General features: G+C 35.3%; 1 protein-coding gene across 3 annotated transcripts; it reads right to left on the bottom strand.

Annotated features, from left to right (window-relative positions):
- Window positions 1–219: 219 nt before the first annotated feature.
- On the bottom strand, window positions 220–10,566 carry LOC135152096 (uncharacterized). Of its 3 annotated transcripts, none has more exons than XM_064091846.1 (15): window positions 10,033–10,566; window positions 9,688–9,769; window positions 9,115–9,606; window positions 7,262–7,430; window positions 6,997–7,149; window positions 5,393–5,490; window positions 5,056–5,147; window positions 2,992–3,062; window positions 2,770–2,905; window positions 2,231–2,293; window positions 2,004–2,086; window positions 1,849–1,925; window positions 1,664–1,734; window positions 696–753; window positions 220–615 (listed from the first exon to the last, which is right to left on the bottom strand). In XM_064091846.1, exons 1-15 carry the CDS (start codon window positions 10,239–10,241, stop codon window positions 472–474), a joined length of 1,998 nt encoding a protein of 665 aa, XP_063947916.1. In that variant the 5' UTR covers window positions 10,242–10,566; the 3' UTR covers window positions 220–471. The 3 variants fall into 3 exon arrangements, with proteins under 3 accessions (XP_063947916.1, XP_063947917.1, XP_063947918.1); XM_064091847.1 differs by having other exon boundaries at window positions 9,688–9,761; window positions 10,033–10,166; XM_064091848.1 differs by lacking the exon at window positions 9,688–9,769 and having other exon boundaries at window positions 9,115–9,664; window positions 10,033–10,529.
- Window positions 10,567–11,097: the final 531 nt, after the last annotated feature.

Below are 11,097 nucleotides of genomic sequence, written 5' to 3'. Positions count from 1 at the left end.
ATAAGAAACTATAAGACAATGGTGAGTTTTTTCAGGGTAAGCATTTGGAATAACATGTGAACTGCAACTCTATTATACCGTCTAAATATGTGTAATCTTAAATTTTTTTATGATGAAAATCATAGGGAACCATGATGAAAAGATGGAATGAGCATTCCTTTTAAAATAAATGAGTTTGATTTTAAGTTCAAGTAATTTCAAATGATGTGATTCACGAAATTAAAATTGTAAACATTTTCTCTAATCAACTCAAATTTATAGTACACATTTCATTTTATTTCATTTCATTCAAATAAATGCACCTAATGTAAACAAAAGAAAAAACTGTACACCACAATCCTACTTTGTGAAAAATCCAGCTTAGGTAATTGCAACAGCTAGCTCTTGCTTTAAACTTCCTCCTTTAACTATGATGGATGCACGTCAACCGTCATTAACTGTGTCTGTGTGTGTCATGAAAGCAACTCCAACTTATGCCGAAGATAAATCCTTATTCTGATTCATGTGAGCGGCATTAAAAGCAGGATAGTAGGAATTAAGCTCAAGCTGTTCTAGAATCTGTTGGGTAGCCCAGAGATAAGAGGAGTGACCCTCAGTCATTTCTGTTACATCTACCTGCAGAGAAACTTATCTGTCACATCCATGTATGAAGAACATAATTTCGTAGCAACAATTTATGATGTCTGAATGCTTACATTCTCAATTCCTGGGATATCGACTGGTTGAATTCCAGCTAGTCCTCGAGAAAGGAGACTGTGGAAATATGATAGTATTAGTAAACAAGATGCATCGTACCGCGTCTTGCACGACAGACATGGAAAAATTTCTTTTATACACAAGAAGGTAAATTATAATTATAAACTTAAAGTGGCAAGTTGTCATGCTGGTGCATATGAAAAGGGGTATTTTAGTGTTATTAGTCCCAGCCTCACCATATAAACTATAAGCAGCGATCAGACAATGCAGAATTCAAACATATTGAATTAATTGATCATCTCAAATATAAAACTAAAATTGAATTGGTCGAAAATGTTCCCAACATAATTTGTCAGTATAGAAAAATATACTATGAAAATTTTCAAGCATCAAAACCACCGAGAGAAAGTGAACGTACTTGACATCTTACAAGATTATTAGTTTACAAAAAAGAAAAAGAGAATTAGATTAAGTAACACTAGATCAGAGATAGGGCATCTATGTTAATGGTTCAGTAATGAGCAGAACACTTGCCAACATAATATCGTGCTACAGCTTTTTGTCAAAAAGGCCATCCCAACAATTATATATGTGGAATTCAACACATTTATGAGTAAGCAAGCAACATTGAACAAGTCAGCAGAGGATGAGGTCTCAAGAACGCCTAAATATAAATAAATAACTAGCCAAGGGGCGGATATTTCTTATATTTATTCCACATCATTATCAGAATAATATTTTTAATATCCCATCTGTGAGAGAATGATATCAGGTGGTACATATTCGAAATGTGTATACGCCAGTTCCTGAATTCAATCTATAACGTTCCTCATCAGATGTTTGTGTTATAAAACATAGAGTATTAAAGTTATTGAGGTATATGTTTATAATAATATAACTCAAAAAAGTAAGGTCACAAGGTTTTAAGACAATACAGGAAGTAAAAATTCAATGTGGAAGTGTATACCTCGCTCGGAAGGCAACTCCAAGCGTCCAATCATTTGTCGAATAGGCGTTCACAAATCTACCAGACACCGTCTGCAAAACAGCCATAACTAGCTTCTGAATGCAATGTGGAAAGACTAAAGGATGCAAAGAACACATCTTAAAATGGTTTGAAAACATTAAAAAAAGACAGTAGCAGTGCAATACCTTCCTTACAGCCTCCCAGTTTTCATCTTTGATGGCAATAGGTGACCCAAGGAGAACAACTCTCTCTACAAGCCCGGCTGCAAGTACAGTTTAATTGCCATTAGAAAGTTCAACAGAATTAAATAGCACAATCTTTTGTTAATCTGGGAAGTTACCATTATTTTCAGATTTAGAGAGAATCTGGAGACACTTGAATATGACTCTCGCTCCAAGTGAAAACCCTATTAATGTAACGGGCCTAACAAAGTGCGTGCATTCAAAGCAGTATTATGAACAGCCAATCAAACAACTTGACGAAATCAATAACAATAATTTCTTCTCTGCTTCTATTTCTCTTAGGAAATCAACAATAATATCCATAACACTGAAATTGAATATTAACCTGTGTCCTTGCAATCCCTTCAGTAAAACTTCTTCAGCAAGCAGTATCCCAGCCTTGTCAGATCTGCCAAGTCAAAAAATAAAATAAAATAAATAACATTTAAAAGGAATCAAGGTGAACAGAACATATAGAAACAATATTGTTTCATTGCAGAACACGTCAAATAAACTTTTCATGCCCCTTGAAAATGAAAGGTTGCAATATTAGTAAGAAAAGGTCATCTAAGGCATCTAATATATGTTTGGCTACACTTACAAAACTGTATTTGATGTGGTGGTAGAAGTAAATTAAAAAAACAGACATAAATGAACTTCCTATTCTGGTTGGACACAATTAGGTTTACATACTGCAAATGTTGTCACACACTGATGTTACCTTAGCTTTAATTTTGCAATGAATAAATTTATTCTCCAACTCACAGAGCAAAGAAAACAAAACAAGAAACTTTTAAAGGTTGTTGCATGCATTCACACAAGGATACACATATTTACACTAGTTTCTTTCTCTGTTATCTAATTTTAGGTCATTAACAAAAAAACCTGTCTACGGCAATAGACCATTTGCTGTCAATGAAATCAGTAAGAGTAAGTAATGCTGCTGGCCACACCAATGCTGTTAAGAGACCACTTAACACAGTCATCATTGCACCTTGCTGCATCAGTGTCATTGCAAGTTCTGTAGCAGGCAGTGGAACTGTCAACATCATACATGATACAACATATCTATTATTCCACTAATCAGTTAAGAACGGTATGACTTACTTGATTTCAGCCAATCCTGAATTGCAGTGCTAACAGCAATCAGATGCTTAGACTCCCATTGTAGTGCATACCTAAAAAGATGTTCAGATAAGAATTCTGTAAATTACAATCAGTCCCGTTATCCTACTTACACCTTTATCCCTTGGATGTATATGCAGTATAAAAAGGGTCCCTTCATATGTTAGAGATATAAATTTGGATAAAATTCTGAATAGAATGTATGGAGATGATAATCTGCCCAGTATCTTTCCCAGACAATCAGACTCTAAATTCATCAGAGGCTGGTGCAATTATTGGTGTTGTACAAATGTCATGCATGTTCAACAAAAGCCTAGAGCTCAAATTAATTAACACTCTTACTTACCAAACTACTCAAAGAAAAATTACTAGAAGTAGGCCTCTAGGTCAACGCTCCAGAACCACTGTACTACGTAAAATACATGTCATCACTATCAATCCTCCTAGTTCTCCTATGTTTTTATGAGATGTTTCTTTTACCATTAACACTATCCAATCTCATTAACAGAATTGTTGAACAGGAATGATGGTAGTATATCATCACCAGAAAATGTGGTCAGTTTTGGACATGTCTCATTTAAGAGACAACAGTCTGTTCGTTTATCCCACAAATTGAAAGATGCGCAAAAACACACATTTCTCATCAATATGTTTGCAATCTGTTTTCTTAAAAAAATAAAATAAAATAATTATTCATCCAAGTGTTGCAGTGAGAAAATATCAACAGAACCAACATTTATCTGTACCAAAAAGTCGTAATACAATTTAAACTAAAGACTCTAAACGAACTAATTTATCACGGGTATATGGTAATCTTTGCTTATAAAAGTGGTACTCTGAGCTAATTACTTGGAATATAGTAATTTTATTGTTCAAACTCTGATGGTATTCTTGCTGAGCATTAGTTCGCTCATTCTTGAAAAGTATTAGTTCGCTGATAACAAAAGTATCATTCAAACCGCTGCAAATCCACTATATCATGAATGCAAAAAACATATTGAAGTTGATTGCCATTTTACTATAGATACTCGTGGTGTTAATAAACTTCTTCGTGTTAATACTGATCATCAAACAACAAATGTTTCTACAAAAACTTTGACGCACCAATGACAGAAGTTTCTTAGTGGCAATTGATGCTGTTCGATTTACCAACATCAATTGAAGGGGTTGTCAATATCTTAGGTATTAGTGTATTACTGTACAATAGTTGTAAATTTAATAGCAGTAAAACTATGATATCTGATATGTAATAGCCAACTTTATAAGCCTAATCAAAGGCTGATAATAGGTGATTTGATAGACTGATATTAGCAGATTTTTAGGCTGATATGAAGGGATTTCAAAACTGATTTGTACCTCTAATTAGCATTGATACCTATAAATACAGGAGCCTATTTGTATGGTAATTTTTTTAGAACTAAAGCATTTTCTTATATGTCTGTCGAGCATTATATTATATTATATTAATATGTATAGTAATTTGTCTGCTGATGGAGCAAACAAGTGGATTGTGATTTGTGACGCCTAAATCCATGGCAAGAGGCCAGGACTTAGGACATCCCAGTTGGTACTAATCATGCTATACAAACTGATTAAAAAACTACATTCTTCCGCTGAGCAGCATTATTTATCTATTCATTGTTTAAGAATTTTCCAATAATAGAAGATGAAAATATGAGTGTGGGAAAATAGAATTGTGTACAGATTTATTTCATCCCAACTGAAAATTTCACTTGACAGATCAGGGAACAACATGCGCGATGGTAAATTTTAATTTCTGGAAAGGTGGCAAATGTAGTACTCCCTATGTCCCCCTAGGTTGTTTGCCTTGAGGGACGGGGGCTTGGCACCCGTTTTAAGACTCCTATAAAATGTAGTTTCACAAATTATTTTAAATTTTTTTAATTCTGAATGAAAATTTAATGTTTAAATATTTTTACAAAAAAGGAAAATTTTAAAAATAAGTTATGAAACTATATTATGTACACACCTTAAAATACGTGTCAAGCAATGCAAGAAAATGTAAAGAAATGAGAGGGAGTATACCTTTCTGAGTGATCAGTATGTCCTTCCCAAGGTCTTACAAAATCTTCTTCCTCAAAAACAAATCCCGAGATCATCATTTCGACAGCCAGTCTCTGAAAGAAGAAGAATTTATGATAATAGATCCTCGTATATATCCAAAAAAAAAATTGTCGGCAACAATAGTAGACATCAGAAACATAAGAATACAAGAAAGTTAAACTTGAAACATCATCCCCCGCAACACGTCATTACTCTTGCTCACACCCCACCCAAAAGAATAAATAATATGCATGCCATAGACTCAAAACAATTCTGAACAAATTGGGAGTCTGAATACTAAATAAAGAATTATACTCACGCCTTGGTTATGGTTTTCTCCTATAGCTTTAAACTCAAACTCATCAATGCTTCCGGTTCTCCTAGCCATCTTTGTCCCAGTTAGTCCAGCTCCAGCAGCTAAGTTGATGAAATTAAGGGTTGAAACATATTGAATTAGCAGTACATATGACATATAACACATAAATATAATGTTTTCCTTTCCTGTATGTTAACCTCCACATATTAACTAATTCCGTGAATTGCTGCAACAAATATAAGTCAACAACTAGCTACCAAATATCACGAAACCTACTTTTATGACCAATTTAAAATGAGTGCAAAACTTTATACAGTACACATTGCACCGACTAGATATTATTAGTGTCTATCAATCACCCCAGGGTGCAGCACACATCACCTTATATATCAAAGGGTATGCCTCTAAAGGCAACCAAAAGACCTCCTATAGTGATGACATATATGAGACGTAAGAACAGGGGGTAACAAGGGAAACACAGAACAGGAGTAATAAGAAAATAAACAGTAGAATTCAGTTGGTCATGGGATTGGAGAAGGTTAGCCAACGGTAAAAAATGATTAGAAGTAGAGGAAGGAGAGAAAAAGAAGTAGCTACTGTGAAAACTGTGAGCCACCTCGAAGTGAGAGGAGTGAGAGTAGTGATTCAGCTGCTCAGATTGCTTATATATATATATATATATATATATATATATATATATATATATATATATATATGCCATTATTTCATAGAGAATCATCTTATATAGAGTCCGTAGAGAACCATTTGAATCTACTTTAAAATCTCATAACTAATATTAAATTAATCATACTTATGTACAAAATTTGATCCAATGGAGAATACTAGTCATACACATACATATACATATAAATATATGCATATATATACATATATATATATATATATATATTATATATACATTTATATTTACATATATATATACACATATACATATATATACACATATATATAGGCTAGTGATCAAATACAAACCACAACCACTTAATATAAACCTTAAATACAAACCTAGGGAACTAGTCCTATATGACACCCCTAGATGATATCACCCACCCGGGATCCACCCCCGACCCCACTCAATCCACCTCAAGCCCACTAAAGCCTTACTAAGACTTTGAACAGGCCTCAAAGGGGCTCCAAACAAGCTCAAGAGCCAATATTTGACCCCGCCCCTGCCCAGTAGACCCCACCTAGGCCTTGCCAACGGCCAGCTCGGGGTCCATCCTTAGGAGCCACAAACCTCCTCATCCTCTTCAGAGCATTGGTTTGAATTTTAGTTTGTATTTAGTAGTTTGTACTAGAGTAAAACTCTCTCTCTATATATATATCAATCTTAGTTTTTTTCCTTGTGTAAATTGTCAGGTTTCAATATTCTTTTCCTTAAAACATAAGGATAATTGTTTCAACCTTGTTTTGGAGTTCATACCAAGTAGAACCCCAGAGCAACAACATTAGGCTACAGCTTTAAATCCCCCCTACTATGGTCTAAAATCAGCAATTAGTAGAACAATTAAGGAGCATATTATTAAGAAAGAGAGTGCTGACTTATAGTGAGATATGAACTATATTCAACAGGGTATAATTCTGACCTCCAAATGATGCAGCAACTGCAACAGAACCTGCAACACTACCTGCAGCAGTTGCAGCAGCAGCAAAGCCACTTGCTCCAATCACAGGGATAACGGCACCTAGAGTAGGTGCTAGAGCACCAAATCCTGCAGCAATTGCTGGAGCAGCTAAACCTGTACATAATGTGTAGGCTGATTATGAGAATCTTTCAATTCCTTATTAAAGCTTCGTTGCAAGAGATAAAATATTTCACGAAAATCCTCGGAAATAGAGATAGCATTATACCACCAGTAATCGCCATTAAGGTTCCTCCAGTTACAGCAGCTGCACCAATGATACCTCCACGCTTCCATTTAGCCCATTTACTTTTTGGAGTATGCGCTTCCTCCTGCTTTGCCTCTGCTTCTTTTAATATGGCCATTGCCGAGCAAGCAACTATGGTCTCAATGGCTTCCTGCAAAGACAAAACATGAAAGGAATAGTTATTAGAATTTGTTTCATAACTTGCTTAATTCAATCTATCAATGTAGCATAGAGGGTAATTACAAATAACGCAAATTCAATTAAAAAAAGGCTAAATATTAAAATAGTCACTGAAGTGAAGGTCATATATCACTTTGTTCATCGGTCTTAACTGGATATCATTTGTATCATTAAAGTCGCAATACATATCAAACAAGTACTTCTAAATATAATATTCTTGAATGTTACCACAACCAAGTAAAAGTTTATGAATTTTGTTATTTATGATAATATATTTAGATTCTATCAAGTTTATTTACTATTTACTTCTAATTAAACCAAAGAAAATAACTATATAATAAAAAATAAATAGTAAATCAACTTAATAAAATCTAAATACATTATCATAAATACTACTCCCTTGGTCCCCCTCGATTGTTTATACTGGGGGACGGAGCTCGGCATAATTTTTTTTCCTTCTGGATAAAAGTTTTTTGTTTAAAGTTTTATACAAAAAAAGAAAAAATTTATAATAAGTTATAAAACTATGTTCAATATGCGCCTTAAAATGCGTGTGAAGCAATAAAAAAACTGTAAAGAAATGAGAGGGGCAGAGGGAGTAGAATTCATAACCTTTTACTTTGTTGTGATAAAATTAAAATATAATGTGTAGAACTTAACAAATAATATTTTTACTCGTTGAACTCACTCATATTTAGAGGTACTTGGTTGATATTTATTGTGACTTTAATGATTCAAATGATATCCCGTTAATATCGGTGAACGAAGTGATACATGACCTTCACTGACTTCAGTGACCACTTTGATGATTAACCCCAAAAAAAATACTCTTGTTTCATTATAATATTAGATCTGCTTTGGTATATGTCAGTTGTCCACGAAAGAAGTAAGACACAATATTTTATTTTATATAGGAGATAAATTTAGAATAATAATACAATTCCAAAGATGTATTATAGGACATGATGGGCATTCTCTCACACATCACCTAGAAGCAGAACGAAGTCTTCCTAAGTTGTGCAAACTTCTGTTTTCACTTGTTAGATTCTTTGGGAATGATTATAGAGATTCTTAGGGCAAGTTTCAGGGAGATTCTTTTGTAGTTTAATTTATTGTTTAATTGACAATTACTGCAAAGCTGCAACTAGTGTATACCCTCCTAATGTTATATGTGCCAAGTGCCCCAAGTCTCAAATTAGTACTCAACTGTTCATTATTGTGTCCTTGAAACTTTTGCACTGATATAAATTGAATACTTATGTGCAGATATAAATTTAAAGGCTTAAATACCATACGCAGAATAATTACACTGAGTTTTTGATAAGATAAAATTTTCGAAGATGAAAAGAGAATATGAAGCAGATAAGAAGTATTCAGTTTTATTGGGTGATTCTAATTATTAATAAAATTCTTAGTGGAATCCTATTTTCTTTATTTGCTTCATTTTTTATTTCATCAACATTCAACACTTTATATTATTTTTGTAAGTTCACAGAATGTGCCGCAAGTAAACTATTTCTTCAACAACAAAAGGTTGAATATGACAGCTACGTATTGTGTATTGTCTACTGGAAAATGGCATGTTCAAAAGGGTTATAAATACAGTTCAAGAAAAACAAGAAGAAGCTTAGTACATTAAGTAGATGAAAACTAACCATCTTAATCCACTCGATACTAAACCATGTTGACAGCAGGCGCAGAGCCACACGATGTCGAGCATCATAGCCATTTCTTCGCCGGTTTAGTTTTTTGTCAAGTTGAGGTGTTACTGCCAGACAAGCTGAAAGAAGCTCATGTAGAACCACCACTTTCCTCTCGTAGGCAAGCATGGTTAACTCTTGAAAGGGTTTTGCATACGATAGACTGCCAGACCCAAGAGATGCATCTTCAATGACAGATGGCTTGCCTTGGGCATCCTGCTTATTTAAAAGCTTGTCATCTTTCACTTGAGGCTGTGGTTGGACAGCACCAGAAAATTTATCCCGACAGGCTTGTTCATAATCACGGATGTTATATTTTTTAGATGCCAAATCTGTTGATGATTCAATGCTTGACGCCATATGGTCAACAGCTTTGGACAATGCGTGCTCCTGATCTTTCGTTTCAGAAGAAGTGTCACCACTTTCTTCAGCAAGTAGCATCAAGAACTATGATAACAAGTGCAACCGATTATTAGCAGCAATTGCCAATAATTCATTTGTTTGGCTGAGAAGAAACAGAGTACATACAGATTCAATGTGGTGGTTGGCAAAACAAGTACCAGCTGTTTCCTCAAGACCCAGCCAAGCCTTGTCATCAATTTCTAAAAAGCTGAAGACAAATAATTAAATCTAAAATGACAGAGAGAGAGGGGGGAGAGGGAGAGAGAGGGGGGAGAGGGAGAGGGAGAGGGAGGGGGGGGGGGAGGGAGAGGGAGAGGGAGAGGGAGAGCGAGAGAGAGACAGAGGGGAAGCGAGAGAGAGAGAGAGAGAGAGAGAGAGAGAGAGAGAGAGAGAGGGGAAGAGAGAGAGAGAGAGACAGAGGGGAAGAGAGAGAGAGAGGGAGAGGGAGAGAGAATAATTAATGGGAATGACCTAAAGATAGGACGGAGGAGAGCGGAGGATTCATGGACCCAGAGCTGAGGATCATCAGAGACGGAATCACTACTGCTCCCACTACTGCTCCTCTCAGACTCGGGGACTCCCGGAGGTTGGGTCTGGTGCGTCTGAGCTTGGTGGAGAGCCAGCCCGAAGAGAGCTCCGGCCGCGTATCTTTGCGTCGCTGTCAATATCGACGGTGCCATCGACTAAATCAATATCAACGTCAACGCCTGTGTGTTTGGTTTCAGTTTGGAATTGGATTTTATGCGCACCACCTGCTCACCTTTCTTCTCTATTCGTATTTTTCAATTGGTTTCAGTTTGGAATTGGATTTTATGTACATGTAGGTATCGAAATTATACTCCGATGACGACCAGGTTTCTTGCAGAGAAAATCAGTCACGATCTAGAACTCGTAGTTGGCGTGACTCTGAATAAATGACTTGAAAACTACACAACCATACTCGGGTTTAAGTTTTTAGTTGGGTCCTTACAATGGCCTCGGTGATTAGCAAGGTTAAAAGGTCGTAAAAATGGAACTCGCTCCAACTTGGTTTAGTTAATCGCAGTTTGTAAACTCTAGGATTGCTCCAAACGTACTTAAGATCCTGAACTATCAAATGTGACATAATGCACCCTGAACTTTACATTCCCGTGCAAGTTGTAACCCATAGTCACTATTCCGTCCAAATATGCCGTTAACTTTAAGTGTTTGAGAGGTAACAGTGTGTATATTACTCCCTCCGTCCCTTTTTATCTGTCCATTTTGGAAAAAAAAAACACATACCAAGGAATACTTGATTGTGTAAACTTTTCCATTAAATAACTCTAATTAATATCTTGAAAATGGTGGAATACCCCTACTTTATGTCTTGAAAACATGAATTCAACCAAGTTTTAAATAAGTCAAGCCTTGAAAATTGAAATTATGGAGATATATTTGAAAAACTATCATTAAATTAGTTTTGAAAGTATAAATGGACAGATATATAGGGACAAATTTTTACTTCCAAAGTGGACAGATAAATAGGGACGGAGGGAGTAGTTTCTAACAGCTACT

The sequence above is a fragment of the Daucus carota genome, chromosome 4 (genome assembly GCF_001625215.2).
Source record: "Daucus carota subsp. sativus chromosome 4, DH1 v3.0, whole genome shotgun sequence".
Classification (NCBI taxonomy): Eukaryota; Viridiplantae; Streptophyta; class Magnoliopsida; order Apiales; family Apiaceae; genus Daucus; species Daucus carota.
Note: the sequence above shows the minus strand (reverse complement) of the source record. Positions and strands in the feature narration are given on the sequence as shown.

Bases quoted from the DNA above. Each gene is read 5' to 3' on its own strand.
- LOC135152096 (XM_064091846.1), bottom strand. From the start codon at position 10,241: ATGGCACCGTCGATATTGACAGCGACGCAAAGATACGCGGCCGGAGCT. The intron at 9,770-10,032 runs GTCATTCCCATT...ATTTGTCTTCAG, and splicing joins CTCCTCCGTCCTATCTTTAG to CTTTTTAGAAATTGATGACA. The intron at 5,148-5,392 runs GTGAGTATAATT...TTCTTCTTTCAG, and splicing joins GAGAAAACCATAACCAAGGC to AGACTGGCTGTCGAAATGAT.